Raw genomic sequence first — 22,588 nt, 5'->3', positions numbered from 1 at the left:
CCTTAAATTTGGAATTTGACCCAAATTTCAAAACCTTTTGAAGGGTGAATGAAATGTTGTCATATTTCATATTAACAATCCTTGTGACAAGACCTTTCTTTTGATATCAAAGTTTTTGACCTTGTTTATTGTTCTTTGTTGTCATTAGTGTTTCACAAACACATCTTTTGTTACTTTCAGTTTTATGCTTCACGCAAGCCATATTTAGGCAACTCATCCCCTTGGTTAGACAAGTCATACCTTGTTTAGACAACTTGACCCATGAAATATTGTTTTTATGAGAAGACTAGAAAACGAAAATCAGTCTATACAATCATCTAATTTTAAATTTTATTAGATCACAAAGAATATATCAGTGCATACTCATTTGAGATAGACAATTCTCACAATGAATAGGCCAAATGAAAATCTTTATCTCCGTCTCTAAATTCAAATTTAATTAGTAAAAGAGATGCATATGCATATTATTGTGCAGTAAAAAAGGTGAACAATTGCAAGGAGGATTTTAATACCAAAGGCTGAGTTGTTGTAATTTATGGTTAAACTTAGCCATAAAACCTCTGAAAATTACAATAACTTTTCTGGTCAAAACACGTATGATACTAACATGTTTGGGTTTTCTATATGACAGGGGAGGGGGGGGGGGGTGTCCTGACCAGAGGCAAACTCATGAAATAATAAATATTGTTTTGGTATTTTGCAGATGTTTTGTGAAGTAAGGCAGCCATACCCCTACTTTCCATGGAACCATTCAATTATTTTCCTTGAATTGACATGGTGAAAAAATGGGGAAAGTCCAGAAAATGACGAAGACCTCCAGAATATCATCAGTGACATTGTTGCAATTGAACGACGACGGACAATAACGGATAGGTATTGGTCAAATGAATGACTCAGGTGACCTAAAATGTAAAAAGCGATACAATTGAAATTTTCTTATCAAATTATATTTTGTACTATTTTTTAAAATAATTTATTTTTTCATTTTATTACACATATATACTCTAGACTTGATTTACACAGAATGTTCCGCAAACAACTTGACTTCCGGACAGTAATTGGCATGACTTCCGGGCAGTAATTGGCATATATTGTTATGCAATACTTGCAGTATGCTTGTTCTATCATACAGTCTATCCATGGGTTTTGGAAACAAAACATCCTCACAAATATGCATTGTCTGACAGGAGCAAATTCCAGTGACATAATTTTGTGTATAACTGATCATACAGAAAACACTGCCTTACCTGGTTGTACAAGCTGCGTATTTACAATTCCCCCATTCCTAAATAAAGTACAAAACTTTCACTTCTAAAATCATCTTATTCTGAAAGTATCCCACAAAACATGAAAAAATAACATGTAATGAAAATATATATCGCATATGAATAAGATACAACATATTTACACAATAACTATGTTTCTGGTATTTATATAAATGATAAATGTCCGCAACGCAATGTATCCATAACCCACATCGGCCAACAGATTTCACGAAAACCCGACCCTCACCAAATGTTGTCGACATATTTCGATTCAGATTGATTGATTTATTAAAATACACACGAAATGTTTCTTTGTATCATATTTTCCATCCCATTCGAAAAAACTTCACTCATGTAGAAACGTTACCAGCTTCTTTGTGGAAGTACCACAAATATTGACCCATGCTTGGAGCTCTGAGACATAGCTGTGAGGACTCCTTAACGCGCCAATGCCTACCAGTACCTTATCCGACAGACCCGTAACTTTCACCTCTCGTGCTGGGTGCTTGATCAGCAGTCACTACCTTTGTTAAATATCTTAAGTTTGACGCAGCACCGGGATCGATACAAATCCAGTACATGTATATATAACCACTAGCTTACCGCTATGGACCCCCGAGTTGAGAGGTGATTTTGAGAAAATCCAACTCGCATCAAATGTGTTCAACAAATTCAAATCATCTGATAGAAACGGGAAATCTACAAATTCTAATTGGTTTTTCGTAATGTCTTAGTATGATATTTGGTTTGTTGTATATTGCTTAACATCCCGCTCGAGAATTTTTCACTCATATGGAGACGTTACCATTCCCGGTGAATGGCTACAAAATTTAGGTCTATACACGCCACTTACGGTCTTTGACTGGAGGGATGTTTATCGTGACACACCTGTTGTGATACTACTGAAGACCTATTCTAACCCGGATCCCCGCGGGAATAATATGCAATATGGCAATAACTCCTGAAGATATGATTCTGAATAGTCACAGTGTCCTACTATAGGGCCTATCAAAAATATTCATCACATACCTCTGGTATATCCAGGGGTCCGTGTTTGCCCAACTCTCTGTTTCTGTATTGCTTATAGGAGTTATAAAATTGATCACTGTTCGTCATCTTCGCTTTTCATTTGGTGCAGATATGAATTTCTTAGAATCTGCTCAAACTCGTCATTCTGGGTTATGTTCTATTTTCCTTTGCATCAAAATTTTTAAAAAACACTTATTTCTATCACAATCGCTATAGAAGCAACTGTTACAAAAGTGAAAGATTGTGGACGTTTAAATGTTTTAATTAAGTATTGAATTCTTATTTTTGGATGTCGGCGGTAGTATAACAGCACCTGGCCGTGCCGACAAATTGAATACCGCGCGTTAAGAAAAATAAGAATTCAATACTTATATTTACATTCTTTAATTTAATTCTTAAAAATGTTAAGATTTTATTCGTCCCTTTTAAAATTTCGCGCCCTTCAGAAATGGTGGGGGTAATACACGGAAGAGCCAAAACTCGGTTATTTTACTATGAAAAGTATAGTGCATTTGGATATTACAAGAAAAAATATTCTCGTTGACAAAATAAATTTATTTAAACATAATTAAACATCCATTAATGATTATTAAAATTAACAATGTTATATCTTTGTAACATTTTTTAAAAAGAAGGTCAGAATGTTTTCAGTTGAATGCATAATGACAAACTGTATAGGAGTGAAGCGGTACATCCGCTTGTCAGTGTGAGTATCGTGTGCTTCAACCCCCCCCACCCCCCCCCCCCTCTTGATTATTCTTTTGCAGGGTTTCATGTTTGAGTGCAGCATACTCCCCAGTTTCATCTGCGAAGAAGGCAAAACTGTCGATATTCAGCTGATGGTGAAATTCTAGCCCTCTTGTGACAAAATGAATGGCTAGAAAGTACCATACAACATGACGCAAGACAACAGGTGACGATGGAGTCCCTTGGAGGTACTTATATATTTTTTGCAGGTCATGTATTTCAATGATTTCCTTATGTTTAATAGGTTTGGAGAGACCGAGTTGTGTGCGCTCTTTCAAAAGGCCATCTAAGATTCCATTGGCTGTGCGGAACTCCTTGTCTCTGACGATATTCATATCTCTCCGAAGGTCAGCTAGGTGGCGATTAATGGCTGCTCTGATATTGATTATAGTGTTTTTGTGGTATAGAGGTTTCTCATCTTCATGTTTTCCTTTTGGCCTAGCTTTACAATAGAATCGTAATAGGTGATTCGAAAGTGTGGAAATTTCTACTGTCTGCATGTCTAATGAGGTACCAAAGACTTCCATGTTCCAGTCTACAAGATTTAGAAATGGGTATTGCAATCATGTTTTAGAAAAATTGTGTAACTTTTGGAGTCTTGTGTTTGTTTAAGTAATTCATACAAAGAACTTGACTCTGGAAAGATTTTTATACAAATGTCAATTTACAACTTAGAAAATAATTTGCATATCTTGAAAAATTTTGATACTCCATGCTGTGTTCCTTTTTGTTGTTTCTGGATTCAAACAATTTATTCCTTTCCTCATTTGTTACAGTTTTAAATCTCTGTGGAAAATGGGTTGATTTAAAACCACATTCAAGTTTTACTAATTTCCATCAATTTCAAAACAAAGGTTGTACATAGGCCTACTACATTGTTTTGCTTTAAAGTTAGAAGTTAATTCATGTATTTATATTTATTAAAAAAATCTTATTAAGATATATTAATTGTTGCTATGATTGATACCTTTGCTTGTGGCTGATCAGAGGACATGGGTGTTTCAGGCAATTCAGGTTTTTCTTCAACATGTAGATTTACATTTAAGTGACTGCTTTCTGGTCATTTCACCAGCACGGAATCAAAATCAGTTTGAGAAAACAGTTCTAAGATGTCCATATCCTAAAAATTTAAATTTAAATTAGATTGCAATTCATCATCCATTTTGAATTCATGTAGTTTATATTTACAATGTTTACATGTAGCAGACTACATGTAAATATAGTTCCTGTTGTGTATTCATACGCAGTGATAAGGTTTAGAGTGTGTTATAGGAATTTCAATGCTGTAGATTTCCAATGCATTTCAATGATGAGAAATACACTGAATGTAAATATAATGTATACATACCTTGTGTTGTGTATATACAACTTTTTATCACTAACAGGAACAAATGCATGTGGGAAGTAGATTTTTTTACTAACAAGAATCACAAATATTCTGATCGATTCAGCAAGCTTATACAGTCCAGAACATTTCACACATCATTTATTTACTTTGAATTCATTCCAATCACCGATTTATATCAGTTCAAATAAGATTCCAAGACTATCATTACATCGTGACCAATTAAAACTTATGTACATTCTTTCAAAAGCGAGTATAGTATAACATTAGTATAGCTTACTTGGTATCTGCTGGCTGGTGAGGGAAAACTCCGACAAAGTATCGCTGACTTCGAGAAACTTTTTCAGTGAAAATGAAATTTTAAAAAATCTTGTTTCCACCAATAAAAGTTGCTGGTAAGTTTCGTTGATCTTCATTCGGTTATATTACAGTGTTGACTATATTGTGTACCTTTTCTGAGATTTACTATTTCAAACATATCTAATAACCAGATTTAAGAAAAGGAGGGAAAACGTATGACGAGAAATAGAGAATCACCAGACCTAATATTTAGATTATATTTTTTATCATGTCAAATTCTTCAAGGTTTGTATTTTTAACAGGGGTGTGCATGTCAAGACATTCAACTGCAAATGTTTACTTTTACAAGGAGTATTGCTCTTTATATATGGCAGCATCAATCAAACGTCGAATTAAGAATTCATCTTAATCTGGGTAAGTCCCATCACACATGTAAATTCCAGTTCAATATGAAGATGGTAGTATAAAATATACTTACTTTTCTGTTCCGTATTACAGCTGGAATTGCTTTAATGCATATTACTATGCGTACTTGCATTTTTTTTGAGAATTTCTCCAGCTATCAATACATTCTCTCTATGTTTGGTGTAACATACATGTATTGTGTAGAGAGTATGTACAAAACCTGTATATGTATTCAGAAAATTGTATCATATACGGATATATACCTGTCATTAAAAGAAAGAACTTACCCGTGTGATTTGAATGAAACGAAACAGTTTCCATTTCAATCAGAGATGAAATGTACCGAATGCTCCAACACATTTTGCAGGCCTTTGGGCGTTGTTGACAAGGTAGACTAAGCCATCCTTCTTCACATGTAGAGCAATTAAAAGCATCATTGCATACAATACATCCTTCTACACAGTCCTTGTCACACCTAATACCGTATTTACTGTTGTTACAGCCATGTAGACAATTCCCAGTCATGTTACATATTTTGTTTATACAATCACCACTGCACGGAATGTTGCATGTTTTACCATAGCTAACATCATTACTACACATCGTGCACTGTGTTTCAGATTCACAAGAGGAACAGTTTTCGGGACACTTGAAGCATTGCGATCCGTTAAGAAACCATGAATCTGCACATCTCTGACATACTGGAGTATAACTGTCGATTAAGGAGCACTTTACACAACTTCTAACAGCAGCAGAACATTGTTGTTTACACCTATCACCAAACCAACCATCGTTACATCCGTAACTGCATGTTTGATTACTTAGGCATGTTGAGTTTAAACAGTTCTGGCTACATTTACTTTCACAATGATTACCATGTCTACCAGCAATACAACGTTCACAAACCCCAGTCTCAATGTCACATGCCGCGTTGAAATCGCAATATTGACTGCATGTTTGATCACACTGGCTGCCAAAATAACCTACGGCACAAACATGACATTTACCCAATTTGATTTCACACGTACCATTCCCTCCACATGCTACAGGGCACTTCTCGGCACATCTTAGGCCGTACCACCCATTTTCACATTGAGAACATTTGAAATCATGTTGCTTGCATTGCCTACAATGTTCTGGGCAGGGTTCATTGCATTGCTTCCCTTTGTATCTTGGTTTACACTGAGAACAGACACCGTGCATAGAACAGGTGTTTTCCATGCAATTTTTAGGACAGCTTTCATTGCACTGTTTTCCTTTGTATCCTGGTTTACACTGAGAACAGTCACCGTCTCTAGAACAGGTGCTTTCCATGCAATTTTTAGAACATGAAATGTTACAAAAAGGACTGTAAAAACCTTTTGTGCACATACCACATATACCTGTAGATGTTTCACACCCCTTTTCACAGTTTCTAAAGCATGTATATTGACAGAAATCACCGTAATATCCATCTTGGCACGCCAAACATTTTCCCTCACTTTGTTCGCATTCCCTCCTTTCACATTGTTTTGGGCATTCTCTCGAGCAGTTAACATTGGAAAAACCTGGTTTACATGTACAGTTTCCAATTACCTTGCCACAAGATTCCTGACAACCAAATGAGCAGTTGTTTTCACACAGAGGTCCAAAATATCCATTCTTGCAACTGAAGCATTCGCCAGTGCGGATATTGCATCCATTTTCATCGCACGATTTAGAGCATGTCTGGTTACAAAACTTACCGAAGAAGCCCTTTTGACAATCACAATCTACTGCAGTAATATTACAGTCAACATCACAATTTGACGCACATGCGCTGCTGCAATTTTCACCGACAGTTCCGTTGGTGCATTCTAATGAAAAAATAAAAATAAATGAAAATCTGGACATTATTGATACAGTATATGTCGATAGACAATGCAGAACGAAGAGTGCATAATTGACAATGCATGATATACTTAGTCCTAATTGGTACAATAATAAAAAAATTCTATGAGTATTTTAGGTTGGTTGTTTTATGGTTTTATGTCCCGTCGAGAATTCTTCACTCATATTGAGACATCACCAGCTGTAGGTGAATTACCACAAATTTAGACCTATGCTTATCGCTCAGGGCCGTAACCGTGAGGGTTCTTTAACATGTCAATGTCTGTCGCGACACAGAACCTCCGTTTTCGAGGTCATATCTTCAAGACCTGTGGTTTAATTTTCTCTTCCAAATCCCTATCATTTGGTGAAGGAGCAATCACTACATATATTTACATCTTAGGTTTGACGCGGTCATGACATGAGCGGGGATCGTATTCACGATCTCCTGATTACGAAACGAACACTACTGAGCTTCCACGACAATGTAAATGGTATCTAGACTTAGTATTGTGCAACTTGTGCAAAGAACACATTCATTTGTGTGACAAAGGATCTGGTCAACAATATAGGATCTTTCGGAGTTGATTTTAAACATTGAAGATCCTATGTCTCTGTAGCCATTGTGAAGATAAGGAACTCAACATGATATTGTTATGTCTTCCCATTACAAAGTTATGGACCGGAAGGAAAGAATTGAAAGACAGAGGACACAGATGAGTCCAATGTTCATACAAATGTTGCTTACAGATATGTGTTCAAGTACAGGGTATAAGAAGTTGAGAATTTGGTTATAGCTTCCAATATTTCCAGTTTATATCCTAGGTGTTGATAAGTAAAGAATTAAATAATATTCCCTCTATGATATATATCTGTTGTTTCCACATGACGAAAAATGCTGCATAACAGTTTTGGGGAAATCTAGGCAAGTGCTTTCAAAAAATAAAAATAGTTAAAATCCTATGACAGGTGACGCAGACAGGAATAACACTTGGTCATCCGACTGAATCAGCCTTTGACCAATGCGAGCTAAGAATAAATTCATTGTTAGATAAAACATACCAAAATATTGGATTTCAAATACTTTTAGAAGTGTGTTCTTTGAAGAATAGATTTCAAGATATTTTCCTGAAAGCGGCTTATAACAAGTCATTGACACAGTTTTCTTCCCGATGTTGTCGCCCTGTCCCAGCGTGTTACATGTCACATCCTTGCTCCTATCATACTCCTTGTTTTTGACGTAAATTGTATAATTCACACCACGTTCTAAAATACATAACATTTTATTAATTAAAATATTTTGTTATGACACTGTAACAGAAATATCACAAATTGATAAAGGTTTCAGATTATATCATTACCGAAAAGAAGGGTAATATCAACTTTATGAACGGTTATTGACTTATTTAGCTGAACTCTCAAATATGGCCCATGGCTATCATCCGTTAAAAAGGTTGAAAGATCGTCGTCTAGTAATTTATTTTTATCGTCTGCATCATCTCCTGTTGCTGTCCAATATAACACGTTTCCTGAAATATAATACAATGCTGATACATGTAGATTCACTTCTATACGTACATGTACTTATAATATTGTTTTCATTTGCTGATAAGTTCATTAGATTCATGTCTTACGCTTCTGACAGTTGTTGTCTTTGGATCCACCCCAACCAGGCAAACAAGTCGTACACTTTTCACTGCAGTCTACACAGTTTTGAGTGTGATAAGGACTGTGCAGAAGGATGCAGTTCATGCTATGATGCTTTAAGTTGCTCTAAATGTGAAGAAGGATGACTTGGTTCACCCTGTCGACAATGCCCAAAACAATGCGAGGAATGTTTCGATAATTTGACTTGTAGCGCATGTCAGACAGGCTGGACAAATTTGAATGCAAACTGTATCGTTGAGTGTAGAAATCCAGCACTGTGCGGAATAGTGGATGGGCTTGGTAGGTTTTTAATTTTTAGCTCACCAGAACTGAAGGTTCAAGTGATCTTTTCTGATGAAAATGTGTCCGTTGTCTGTTGTCGTTGTAAACTTTTCACAATTTTATTTTCTTCTTCAGAACTACTGGGCCAATTTCAACCAAACTTGGCCAAAAGCATTCTTATCCTGATTGAGATAAATTATCTATACTTCGTTTGATTGATGCTGCAATACATGCACATGGCAATATTCCATGTAGAATTAAACGTTCGCGGTCGAAAGTCTACACATGAACCCCCTCCTTTGTTAAAAATGCAAACCTAGGTGAATTTGAAATAGTTAAAATAATGGAATCTATATATTATGTCTGGGTGATTTTCTATTTCTCGTCTTATGTTTTTCCTCTTTTTCTTAACTTTGATTAATAGATATGTTTGAAATAGTATATCTCAGAAAACATTACACTATACAGTTCATACCGTAACAAATTCCAATGAAGATGAACCAAGCAATTTCATTTTAACTGAACGAATTTTCTCGAAGTCGGCGATACTTTGTCGGAGTTTCCCTCCAGCTAGCGGTTACCAAGAAGTAAGATGTACTAATTTTATTATATACATATGTACTCGCTTTTGATAGAATGTGTGTCAAGCTTTATTTAGTAATATTCGAACAAAATGTTATATTAATCTTCCTTTCTTAGATATACTGATATAAATCGGTACTTAGAATGAAGTATAAAGATGATGTGTAGAATGTTCATGATTGCATAAGCTTGCTAAATACACCAAAATAGAAATGATTCTTGTTAATGGAGAATTGTATTTCCAACAGGCAGTTGTAAGATGCTCTATATGTTTGTTTATAGTGAAAGGTGGAGATAACGAACAGTGATCAATCTCATAACTCCTATAAGCAATACAAAATATATAGTTGGGCAAACACGGACCCTTGGACACACCAGATCAGTGTGCCAAGAACGGATTGACAATCGGTATGAAACACGTCAGACAGCATTTGTGTTCGTTAAAAAAATTCATAATCCATTAATGTTAAAGTCGAATAACATCAATTTCAGCACACTCGAAAGACACTGGTGTTCGAGCTTGAATTAACAAAGTTAATAACGCGTGACCACCATTTGCATTCACGCATGCTTGACAACGGCGCCTCATTGATGCCACTAAAGTGTTCAGAAATGCTTGTGGGATGTTGTTCCAGATGTTGGTTAAAGTCTGGCCTAAATCACCCAATGTCACTGGCTGATTTGGTAAACGGCATAAACGCCGTTCCATTTCATCCCAGATGTGCTCGATCGCTGATAAATCAGGGAAAACAGCTGGCCAAGGCAAGACATAGACATTCTGTTGAACAAAATAGTATCTGACTACACATGCAACATATGGCCTTGCTTTGTCTTGCTGCAGAGTTATGTGATTTTGCTGTCTCTGTATGAAGGGTATCACATGGCGTTGAATAATTTCGTCTCGATAGCGTATGCTGGTGAGATTTCCATTGACAATTTGTAGAGGGGTCCTTCCACGTGCTGTTTTTCCACCCCACACTATAACACTTCCTCCACTGAATTGACGTTGCACAACACAAGCGTCCTGGTACCGCTCCCAACGCGATGATACACTCTACAACGGCCGTCACTGCTATCCAAATGAAATCTGGATTCATCAGTGAACAGAATATTGGCCAAATCCTGTATTCTGAATCGCAGATGTCGTCTGCACCACGCTAGTCTAGCGATACGATGACGTTGAAACAGTATTGGGCGCACCACTGGACGTCTTGGTCTGATGTGCTCGCGCAGACGATTACGCACAGTTCTTAAACTAATTGGTTGAAGTCCAGGAATGCTACGAGCAGTCAAACTTGCTGTCTGGAAACGATTTCTCAGGTGCACAAGTCTAATGTGGTTGTCCTGTCGACGCGACGTCATACGACGACGCCCAGAACGTGGTCGATTCCGAGTGTTACCAGATTATTAGAAACGTCTCCATAATGACTGGTTAGTGTTCCGATGAACTCCAAAGTGTCTTGCTACATTTTGTGCCATTCCAGCTTGAAGAATCCCAACAACACGATTATGTTGGTTTTTGCTGAGTCGTGGCATGACAGAAGGGTAAAGTTTGTCAAAACTAAAGTGCTTTCCTTAACAAATAGTGTCCAAACAAACCTTTTACACTTCTTACTCCAAACAATATTGACCAGAAAAACTCGTGCGTACGAACACTTCAATAAACAACCTGTGTTCACTAACCATGGAAAAAGTCCGTGCATCTGAGTCAGGTACTATCCGATATTGTTCAAAAGCATCGCCTTTATCGATGGTTTAGATTTTATAAATATAAACAATAAATATAGAAAATTTATACTAAATTTTATAATACACAATTTATTTTTTCCGCTAGTATATATTTTTTCAGTATGTTTTGTCTATCTCCGTTTACCTGATCAAGACAGAGGGCTGAAATAGGCTATACCTACTGCCCAATCCCATTCCCTTGTTAGTGAATAAAACATTGTTTAAATTAAGACAGGGTTCACGGTGGGTGTGATCAGTCGACAGGGGATATTACTCCTCCTCGGCACCTGATCCCACCTCTGGTGTGTCCAGGGGTCCGTGTTTGCTTAACCCTCTTTTTTGTATGGCTTAAGCCCCTTTCACACATTCACGGATGAGGAGTTGGTCGACGCCGAATCCAAAATTCTAGTTAACACGGTCTGATCACGAGACATGGAAAACGCCGGTTTCAATACGGATCAGCACAGTAGCTACCCGTAAGTCCCGGTCGGTGCCGGTGTTATCACGGAGCGTACGGAAGATCACGGTTTCTGCCGGTCCATCCACGGTTGTTTCACGGAGATAGGTTGGTGTCCACGGATTTTCACGGTCTTTCTCCCCTGAATTTATTGTGACTGTCCGTGCAGTTCCCCGGAACAATCCGTTTACAAAACGTAGGCATCCATGTTCTTCAGCAAACAAGTTTCGTACACGGATGACCACGGTTACTTCGGTTGATACACAGACGTCTCGGTTGATACACGGTACCTACACGGATCAGTATGGAGGATTTTCATCCGGGATGATCTGGGGGGAAATTTAATATATTTTCCCCCCAGTTTGGCGTGACCAAGGCGGATGGTCCCGGACGACGGCGAATACATATATGGTTTCTGGACGGTGATAACGGATTGTCACGGACCATTACGGATTGACGATCCGAGATGGTCCGGTGTCTCCTTCGTGAATGTGTGAAAGGGGATCTAAAGGAGTTATGAGATTCATCACTGTTTGTTATCTACACCTTTCATTCATTATATATTAAGAATACAAGACAATCACTTGAAATTCAGACAAAACCCTAAAACATATTCGTGTTTAATATCTACCATGAACATACACGTGTATTACATGTGATTGCATACACTGTTATTTTTTTCTTTTCCTTTATTATATGCATGAAATATGAAATTAATAGGAGGAGTAAGTATCCCCTGTTGACAGGTCACACCCACCGTGAGCCCCATATCTTGATCAGGTAAACGGAGTTATCCGTAGTGATGTAAATAGCATTTATTCTTATTGTAAGGTATACATAGTATCAATTTCAACAATGTCAATAACATTTAGATATTTAAAACGTAAGAAGTCCTTTACTTGGACAGCTATGATCAATTGTACATCCCTACACCATATTTTGTCAAATGAAAAATTTATCTCTTAACAGTATATACGTAGTTATATTACATTTATTACATTACCTGTAACTGTTTTCAGTGTGTTGGTGTTTACAAGATCTCTAGGATTGTGATTGTGTGCACGTGTCCTGCCCTAGAACATCCTGGCTCACTTTAGTTGCATCAATCACAGGGCGACGTCAATCAAAATCACCAAAACACTCGGACATCGATGACTTGATTTTTCAGGAGGGAAGGAAATCTTGTTTTCAATTATGCATTCTCTTGAATACTTTGTGAAAAGAAAAAAATGTGTAATCGCAATATTATAGTGTTGTCTTGTTAGTGTTGAAGCGCTGTGTCAAATCCTAATGGAGACAATTGAGGTTCATGAGAGTCATGAATAATTAATTGGTTTGTTCTCTAGATAAGCCTTGGTGTCCTATTGTTAACATTGGGCGAAACCTCTGAATGATAGAAGCATTGAAACATGTTTGCCTCGAAGGTGTACATACGTATCTAGAACCAAGAGTTATACTGAAGTACATAAAGATGAATTATGAAAAAAAGTTGTACATCACAAATCCTCTTTTTGTGTTTGTAGAACATCAAAACATGATAAAATATGTATTAGTTCTGAAGGTTATTGGATGCATTCATTCTAAATGTAACTGGGAAAATTGTTTTAAAGTTGCAATTGATCTGCAGAATTATAGTTTGAATCCTCCATGTACCAAAAGATTACAATAAAGTTTTGAAATAAATGTTTTACGGTAACAACGATCAGAACCATCTCTATGTTTCTCAAAAGCCATGGATCATTCCTTTATAGTTTTGGCTAAGAAGAAATGGCCCATGAGAGCTGTAATTCATTTTCTTTGTACATTATAGTTGTATCAGTTTATTAATCATCTACTGGTTTTTAAAATCAAAGGGGCTATATATTTTTGTCCATCTGACTATCAGTCTGTCCCATTGGTTTTCCAAACTTTTCCACGTTATGCTTCATTTGAAACCTGCAATGTAGTTTGAGAGTGGTAAACTACAGATCAATGTCGTAACTTTTGATGAACAGGTGTGAAAGAAATTAATTTTATATTGATGAAAGGTGAAGATAACAAACAGTGATCAATTTCATAACTCTTATAAGCAATACAAAATAGAGGCTTGGGAAAATACGGAGCCCTGGATATACCAGAGGTGGGATCAGGTGCGTAGGAGGAGTAAACATCCCCTGTCGACTGGTCACACCCGCCGTTAGCCCTATATCTTGATCAGGTAAACGGAGTTATCCGTAGTTAAAATCAGTATGCCAAGAACGGCCTAACAATCGGTATGAAACACGCCAGACAGCATTTTACCTAACGATAGGTTGTATTGGCAAACTAGATCGTTATAACGACCATAGTATTTGCGCAATGCTGACTTTAAACAAAACTGTTGGAACCCCTGCACCATCAACTCGTTTGTCAATAGCCTGTTTCATGCAAATGAAACACAAAAGAACATACCGATATGACATTCATATTTGGTTTTTAATTATTTATAACGGACTTTGTAATACTACATACAATTAACTGTTGAAAGACGAAGTTCGAATAAACGTAGGATTTCGATTGCAGGAATGCGTTAAACTAAGTACTGCCGACTCATCCGACTTCGATCATCAACTACAGAAAATACACGCGTAATTAACAGATTTAATATATATTTTCATTGATATGCTTCTTTTGCGATTAATTAGCTTGAAATGGTAAATTAATGAAGTGAAACTAAGCAAGCGATACAGGGGATGCTTACTCCTCCTAGGCACCTGATCCCACCTCTAGTGTGTCCAGGGGTCCGTGTTTGCCCAACTATCTATTTTGTATTGCTTGTAGGAGTTATGAGATTGATCACTGTTCGTTATCTTCACCTTGCATGTTGATGAATTGAATTTAATGATGATATATTCCTCAATAAGACTAGTTCCATCGTCGGAAACCCATGGTCGGTCGCACTTCTATTACCAGCCGTGGGACACAACGCCGAAGTATGTATCAACTTCTTTATGTGATATCCAACCAATGTAAAAGACCCATATTTCCAGTGTTCGGGGGCTTAGAAAAATATGGCTTTTGAAGCGATTGATTGTTTTGCTGTTTTCCGCCACTCCCAACAATCTTTCAGTTATCTGGTGGCGCCCAGTTTTTTATTGGTGGAAGAGAAAATCCAGATACAATGTGCCTGGGAAGAGACCATCGACCTTCCGAAAGTAAACTGGAAAACTTTCTCACTTATCGGCGCGAGCGGAATTCGAACCCGTGCCGACCAGAGTTGAGAGGCCGTGTGATTTTAAGCGCGATGCTTTAACCACTCGGCCAAGGATCCCCCATTTTCAAGGAAAGATTTTGACAAGTTATAAAGCTTTCAGCGAGATGCTTTAAAAAGTTTTTCTCAATTTGTTTTGAAATTTGTTCTATTAGGGCACTTGAGTCACTCAGGTGACCCATTACAATTGGTCTGTGTACGTCGCCCTACGTTAACAATTAAACATTTTTAACTTCTTGATAAATATCATTCCTTTCAAATTTGGTATGAAGTATCTTAGGGATAAGGAGGATAGGAATTGTAAATTCCAGGTCTCCTGCACCCCTGGGACCTGAGGGGAGAGGCAAAACCTGCCAGAAATTGATAATTTTTCAAAAATCTTCTCCTCTAGAACCACATATGTGGAAGAAAAACTAAATACATCATAATGTAGACCAGAAAGACCTTTATCGAAATTGTAAATTTCATGATCTCAAGGGTAACCCCAGGGCAGGAAAAACTTGGTTTATAGTGTTTATGTGTAAAACACTTACATAACATCTTCTTTGGAATTATTGGTACTAAATAGAAACCAAATAAATATTTATAGAGAGCAGGTAGTGCTTTGCAAAGGTTGTAAATTTGATGATCCCAGGAGTAGCCGTTTTGGTATCAGGGTGGGCCAAAATATTCAGTTGTTAAATGTGTAAACATTAGCATTTTATCAACATCTTCTTGATACCTACCATTCCAGTTCTTTTGAAATTTAGTATGAAACATCTTTGGGACAAGGGGGACATAGATTATAATTTGCAAGACTCCTGCACCCCTGACACTTTGGGGTGGGGTAAAAATTTACCAAGGCCTCTACAAAAATTGTAAATTTCATGATCCCCGGATTAGAGGTTCTAACTCCAGGGCGGGGCCAAGCTTGGTATATAGTGTTTATGTGCAAAACATTTAAATAACATCTTCTTTAGTGCTATTGATACATGCTCTAAATAAATATTTAGAGAAAAAACAGGTAGTCCTTTACCAAAATTGATGTCAGGGGTAGGGGTTTTGGTATCAGAGTAAGACCAAAATGATCAGTTAATAAATATGTGAATAGTATAACTTTTTCTTGATAACTACTATTTCACTTCCTTTCAAATTTGGTATGAAGCATCTTTTGGACAAGTAGGGCATAAATTGTAAATTTTAGGACTCCTAGGGCCTTAAAGACCCAATTCTAAGTTAACACCCCCAAATGTTTTCTGTATGACGATCAATGGTAAGCCGCCTGTCAATCAAACATTTAACACTATATCTCAGGTGGAGTGACATTTACAGAGACTGTGGTCTGTAGGTACCCAAGATAGGTGTTTTGATAACAATAACAGCCAATAATTGTCGGCATTCTTTAGATCTTGAGGAAGCCCAATATACCAGGGGTTTGATAGCATTGATCTGTCCACAACGGAGGCGAGGTGTAAAGTATGTGTCAGCTCATTATACAAACACTATGACCACAGAAACTACAGATCGCCCTGAGACACTTCGTGTGTATATCAAAAGTATACACGACTCAGTATATATGTTGACCAGGTAAATTCCAGGTAGATTACAATGGCCGTAGATAAGCTCCTCCCATATCCAATGATCTATGGAAACCGTACGGTATTATTTTGGGGTCTTTAAGGGCAGGGCAAAGGTTGACCAATTTTTTAAAGTCTTCCCTACAGCTGCATATTCTTCAGAAAAACGAAATACATAATGATATAGAACAGAAACTCCTCTACCAAAATCGTAAATTTCATGATCCCCGGAGTAGAGGTTCTGACTCCAGGGCTAGGTCAAACTTGGTATCTATAGTGTATATGTGTCAAACATGTAAATGATATTTGCTTTAATGCCAGTAATACTAAATTGAAATTAAATAGTTATTTAGAAGGAATAGGTAGTCCATTATAGAAATTATAAATTTCATGATCCTAGGGTAAGAGTTTTATTTCAGGGTGGAACCAAATTTATAGTGATTATTGTCCTTATCATTTGAAGGACTTCTATAGGTTAACTAGCTGATACAGCAACCCCAGGGTTTTGACTTTAGGGTGGGTCCAAATTAGTGATATCGTTTAATGATAATACATATATCATATTATATAAATTCTTTCATCATCAGATGCACTTTTGAGGGCATTGGCGTTTAAGAACACATCTTGTTTTATGTTGCTGAACATTAGAATTTAGCTTAGATATTCAGAACACGAATTTTTTTCTAGATGTTTAGACCTTGGGACTAGTGATACTCTTAATTAGTACTCAGATGACCTATAAGGCCTGTGGGCATCTTGTTCAAAATATAAACATACCTAACAACTTATCTCTTTCCTCCTTCACCTGTTTTACTTTCGTGACCATTGACTCGTTGAGTTTGTATATTCGGACAAAGGCTGCACGCAAATGATGCGTCTGTTTGGTTGAAAGTTAAGGCACTCTAAAGTATAACTGTACTCTTCAAGTAAAGGTTTTGACGACAGAGCCCTGTAATCCGGATTTTTGATAGTGGCACAACAAAACACAAACTTTCATGGGCGCCGACATTACCGCTGACCCTTAGGGTTTCGGGAATATATACTTACGACGATTCCCATTGGTCCTTGATAGGACACGTAAGGTCATGTATTTTAACGAGTTATGCGAAAACATCGGCGTTGTATCCCACGGAAGGTAAAAGAAGTGCGACCGACCGTGTATTTCCGACGATGGACTATTTCATCCTTGACAAGAACTACACTACAGGCTGGGGCTGTATTAGTTTTGTCGAGTGAAGAGCTACAATAGTGATCCTAATTTGCTTGTTTGTAGTTCAGAGATCTTCAGTAGATCTCTTTCATCTATTTCTCAGATAGCAAGTAGAGACTAGAATCATACTAGCGATATCCTCGACCAGTTCTAGAGATGGGAAACGAATAGTAGTGTGTCAACGGTATGAACAACGAAACATCAAAGTAAGTCGATATTGGTAAACGTATGGTGACTTGGTACAAATGTTATAATCCACAGTTCAAGGTCGAATATATACGACTAATATACATTCTCTTGAATATTGCATCCGTCAATTAAGGGGCGCAGGTAAGAGACATGTATTGCTTATGCAATTCTCTCAAAATCCTTGTCGTAGAGGCAATATACTCATTACAGAGTTTTTTTTACAACAGAATTTTGCATATGTATGTGAATAAAGATTGATTTGTTGAATATATCACCGAGTTCTGGAACTTTTCGTGCAGATTTGTCTCATTACTCTATCGAAATACCCATCACTCTTTAAATTCTTCATGGCGCTCTTTAATGACTTTTATAGATAAATTAGAAGGAAAGGAAAAAGAGTTAGTGTTCAATTTTCACTAAGAATATTTTATATCCTATCAGTAATGTGACATCGGGAAATCCTCGATTAATAATCCCAGTACTGAGTGATATATTTCATTAAATGATGTGTGCTGAATATCTTTATTAAATTGTGTATAGGTATGTGAGATGCATGTCAATGTTTTACTAATACTGACAAATAAGTTTATGTTACAGAAGTTTCAACAATCTCTTCAGCATTTAACAAATTTTGTGGTTGACATAATGATCTAAGGTGTCCTTTGTACACTTATTTTGACTACGAATTTTTCCATTTCCCAGATCAAGTTATAGGGCTCGCGGCGGGTGTGACTGCTCGACAGGGGATCCTTACTCGTCCTAGGCACCCGATCTCACCTCTTGTATGTCCATGGATCCGTGTTTGCCCTACTCTTATTTTATATTTGTGGGGGTTATGGGATTGATCAACCCTGTAATATTAACTTGTTTGTAGTCTGTCTCGGTTTGAACATTGATCATATACAGAACATGCTCTCGCGTATCAAATCAATTGATAGACATAAACACCATCCAAAGGTGGTAATGAGTATGAGAAGTTAAGACTGGAGAAGCTCAATTCATCCTGATTACCATAACCTTGAGTTCCTAGTTTGCCAGTAACGGTTATCTTTAGTAAAATATCCAAATGGAAGAATCTGGTATCTTATTTCGAGTTCACTGGGATATATTGAATCGACATATGTACCTGTCAGTATAACAGGTTTACAGTAAACTTCATAGTGTTGCTTGCGTAATTTTATATTTAATAGTATGTATTAAACATCTTCATTTTTTGTGCGGAATTTCTGCATTTGAAGTTAAAACCCCGATTTCCCATCAATATATATATATATATAAAATCAGATTCCATAAAAAACAATCATTTACTGCTAGCGCTTTCTCCATGTCTACATGGTTCATCAGGCAGTTCAAATATATATATATATATAATTTGTAAAACTTAAAACTTAGATGTCATTCACTATATATATGTGTATATTTAAGTACTGAAAGGGCCACGTTACTGTTCGTTATTTTATTTAAAGTTGTATGATCCAATGTTCACGTATTATTTTTATACAGAAATACTTTAAAGCATTTTGATTAGTTTTCAAAACATTCGCATGTAAAAGAAAACATGGAGATGATTATTTAAAACGTAAATATAATTGGTACACAATTTCTATAAATTGCCCCACACGCGTCAGGGGAATCCGGACATAATGTGAACAGCTAAAATTGGTCAGAGGTGTTTGATATTTTTGATTTCTTTTAAACTTATGACACAGTACTATTGTAACAAAATACACAGCTTTACACAGATAAGATCACCGATGGTCTGAAACTCTGAACTGAACACGTGACTGTCATTTTAAATAGCCGATTGGTGGATGTTTGTCAACACCGATTTTTAAAATCAAATAATTTTGGCTAAAACAGATGAAATAATGCATGATATGTGGTACAACGTTATGAATAAGTACGTGAGATGATTTAATAGCGCTTTTACAAGGTAGAAAAAAAATGTCGAAATTTGGACCATACAACTTTAAACCTCAAACTTTGGACGCAACCCGCGTCTTTATCAAGAAACATACACAATTATCACATACTACAACAGGAGGCCCATGGGCCACATCGCTCACTTGGGCCCATATCTGAAGACTTTCCATATATATTTGCATGTAAAACCTTAGTCCCTAGTATGGCCCCAACCTACCCCCTGGAGGCCATGATTTTTGCAAACTTGAATCTACACTATGTCAGAAAGCTTTCATGTAAATGTCAACTTCTTTGGCCAAATGGTTTCGGGAAGAATATTTTAAAAGATTTTCCCTTTATTTGTATTTAAAACTTTGATCCCCCCCCCTTGTGGCCCCATCCTACATCCGTGGGCCATGATTTGAACAAACTTGAATCTGCACTATGTCAGAAAGCTTTCATATAAATATCAGCTTTTCTGGCTCAGTGATTCTTGAGAAGATTTTTAAAGATTTTCCCGATATATATGTATGTAAAACGTTGGTCCCCTATTGTGGTTCCATCCAAACCCCGGGGCCATGATTTTAGCAAACATGAATTTGCACTATGTAAGGAAGCTTTCATGTAAATTTCAGCTTTTCTGGCTCTGTGGATCTTGAGAAGATTTTTAAATGACCCCACCCTATTTTTGCATTTTTTGTGATTATCTCCCCTTTGAAAGAGACAGGGCCCCTCATTTGAACACACTTGAAAGTCCTTCACCCAAGGATACTTTTAGCCAAGTTTGGTTGAAATTGGCCCCGTGGTTTTGGAGAGGAAGTCGAAAATGTAAAAAGTTTACGGACAGACGACGAACAACAGGTGATCAGAATAGCTCACTTGAGCTTTCAGCTCAGGTTAGCTAAAAACGACAACTATTAATAAATTACATTGTTAGCAAGAATGATACACTGATATACTAAATTGGGATAATGGTTGTCTTCCTTGCAAGCATGTCTACTGACGCTACACATCTCTCTCTCTCTCTCTCTCTCTCTCTCTCTGTGTGTGTGTGTGTGTGTGTGTGTGTGTGTGTGTGTGTGTGTGTGTGTGTGTGTGTGTGTGTTACACAACAATTTTTGGGAAATTGAGGCATGTGTTTTCTAATAAATCAACGAAAAATTTTAAAAGCTTACCACAGGCTGCACAGGCACATATGAATCTAGGTCACAGAGTGAATTAGTTTTTGACTGAGGTAAGCTAAGAACTAACTCATTGTTGGATAAAACATACCAAAATGTTGGATTTCAAATACTTTTAGACGTGTGTTCTTTGAAGAAACGATTTCAAGATATTTTCCTGAAAGCGGCTTATTACAAGTCATTGACACAGTTCTCTTCCCGATGTCATCGCTCTGGTCCAACTTGTTGCATATCACATCCATAGTCCTAACATACTTCGTGTTTTTGACGTAACTTGTATATTTTACTCCACGTTCTAAAATATATAATATAAAAAGTGAAGATAACAGTGATCAATCTCGTAACTCCTATAAGCAATATAAAACAGAGTTGGGCAAACACGGACTTTAGTTTTTTGACTGAGGTAAGCTAAGAACTAACTAACGGCCTATTTTATTAAGCATTTTGTTATGACAACGTATGATCTTTTAGAAATAACACAAATTGATAAAAGTTTTAGATTATATTATTACCAAAGAGAAGGGTAATATCAACTTTATGAATGGTTATTGTCTTATTTAGCTGAACTCTCAAATATGGCTCAAGGCTCTCGTCCATCAAAAAAGTTGAAAGGTCTTCGTCTAGTAATTTATTTTTATTTTCCTCATCATCTCCTACTGCTGCCCGATATAACACATTTTCTGAAATACAATATTACAATGCTGATAGATTCACTTCTATACGTACTTAGTGTTTTTATTTGATGATAAATTGATTTAATTCTTGTCTTACGCCTCTGACAATTGTAGTCTTTGGATCCACCCCAACCAGGCAAACAAGTCGTACACTTTTCACTGCAGTCCACACAATGACAGACACAGGTGCCGTTTCCAAAACATTGCCCTTTGTGAACAAAGAAATATGTCAGAATGGGAATGAATATTTTCAGGCTTCATTTCCTGTTCGTTAATAGATAAAGTAGTAAAAGCATCAACATACCTTCTATCACTGTGACTAGCAATAACGGGACTACCAGAAATGATTGAAATATCTCCATCTGTTATTCCTCGACAATAATAAGTATATTTTTGTACACAAGATTTCTGTAAGAATTAAAGGAAGAGAGTTAACGTTTATGTCATGAATTCCTGCACACGATAGCGAAAGTGCGGAATGTTGATTATTATTCTTGCAGGTGACCATTCAGAATGCTGGCAATGGTCATATGCACTGAACAATTCTTGAATTATATTTCCTTCTAAAGCAATAGCTTTTCCTCTGAATACATCCTTATCCTTACATTTTTCAAATATTGTATTAATTCTAAGGTTTTCATCCCATCCCTCTGGCTCAAGGTTTAAAGTGACCATGGCATTTACCCCCAAGATTTTACATATCAAATATGATGAAAAATGGCTACGTACTTTAAAAGAAGAAATTATTTTTGTTCAAATGTTAATGCACTACAGATGACAGACAACAACGGACAAATATATACATGAAGCTACAAATTACAATAGGTAACACGCTACGAGATTTTTTTTTAATCGGGATGTAAAATTAGAATTCTGATTCCCCCAGATCGGGCTCAGTGGGGTTATCGATAGTTCCACCACTACAGAAGATTATGTAGAAAAATAAGTTATACTGTTGTTTTGTAGACTTCAAACGATCATTTGACTCAAAAATCGAGGACCCGTGTCACAG

At 36.8% G+C, this 22,588-nt stretch overlaps 1 protein-coding gene across 1 annotated transcript; it reads right to left on the bottom strand.

The window, feature by feature from the left end:
* Positions 1–2,828: 2,828 nt before the first annotated feature.
* Positions 2,829–21,953, bottom strand: LOC125671594 (multiple epidermal growth factor-like domains protein 10). Its single transcript, XM_056162331.1, has 7 exons — positions 21,881–21,953; positions 21,674–21,784; positions 8,301–8,468; positions 8,002–8,205; positions 5,379–6,926; positions 4,009–4,161; positions 2,829–3,576 (listed from the first exon to the last, which is right to left on the bottom strand). The coding sequence occupies exons 1-6, from the start codon at positions 21,936–21,938 to the stop codon at positions 4,127–4,129; spliced, it is 2,124 nt and encodes a 707-aa protein (XP_056018306.1). The 5' UTR covers positions 21,939–21,953; the 3' UTR covers positions 2,829–3,576; positions 4,009–4,126.
* Positions 21,954–22,588: the final 635 nt, after the last annotated feature.

The sequence above is a fragment of the Ostrea edulis genome, chromosome 4 (genome assembly GCF_947568905.1).
Source record: "Ostrea edulis chromosome 4, xbOstEdul1.1, whole genome shotgun sequence".
Taxonomy (NCBI): domain Eukaryota; kingdom Metazoa; phylum Mollusca; class Bivalvia; order Ostreida; family Ostreidae; genus Ostrea; species Ostrea edulis.
This window is presented reverse-complemented; position numbering and strand designations above follow the sequence as displayed.

Excerpts from the sequence above, each read along its gene's own strand:
- LOC125671594 (XM_056162331.1), bottom strand. The coding sequence starts at position 21,938 with ATGGAGATATTTCAATCATTTCTGGTAGTCCCGTTATTGCTAGTCACA. Across the intron at positions 21,785-21,880 it reads GCTAGTCACAGTGATAGAAG|GGCAATGTTTTGGAAACGGC; the intron begins GTATGTTGATGC and ends TTGTTCACAAAG. Across the intron at positions 8,469-21,673 it reads AGACTACAATTGTCAGAGGC|GAAACGTGTTATATTGGACA; the intron begins GTAAGACAAGAA and ends ATTATATTTCAG.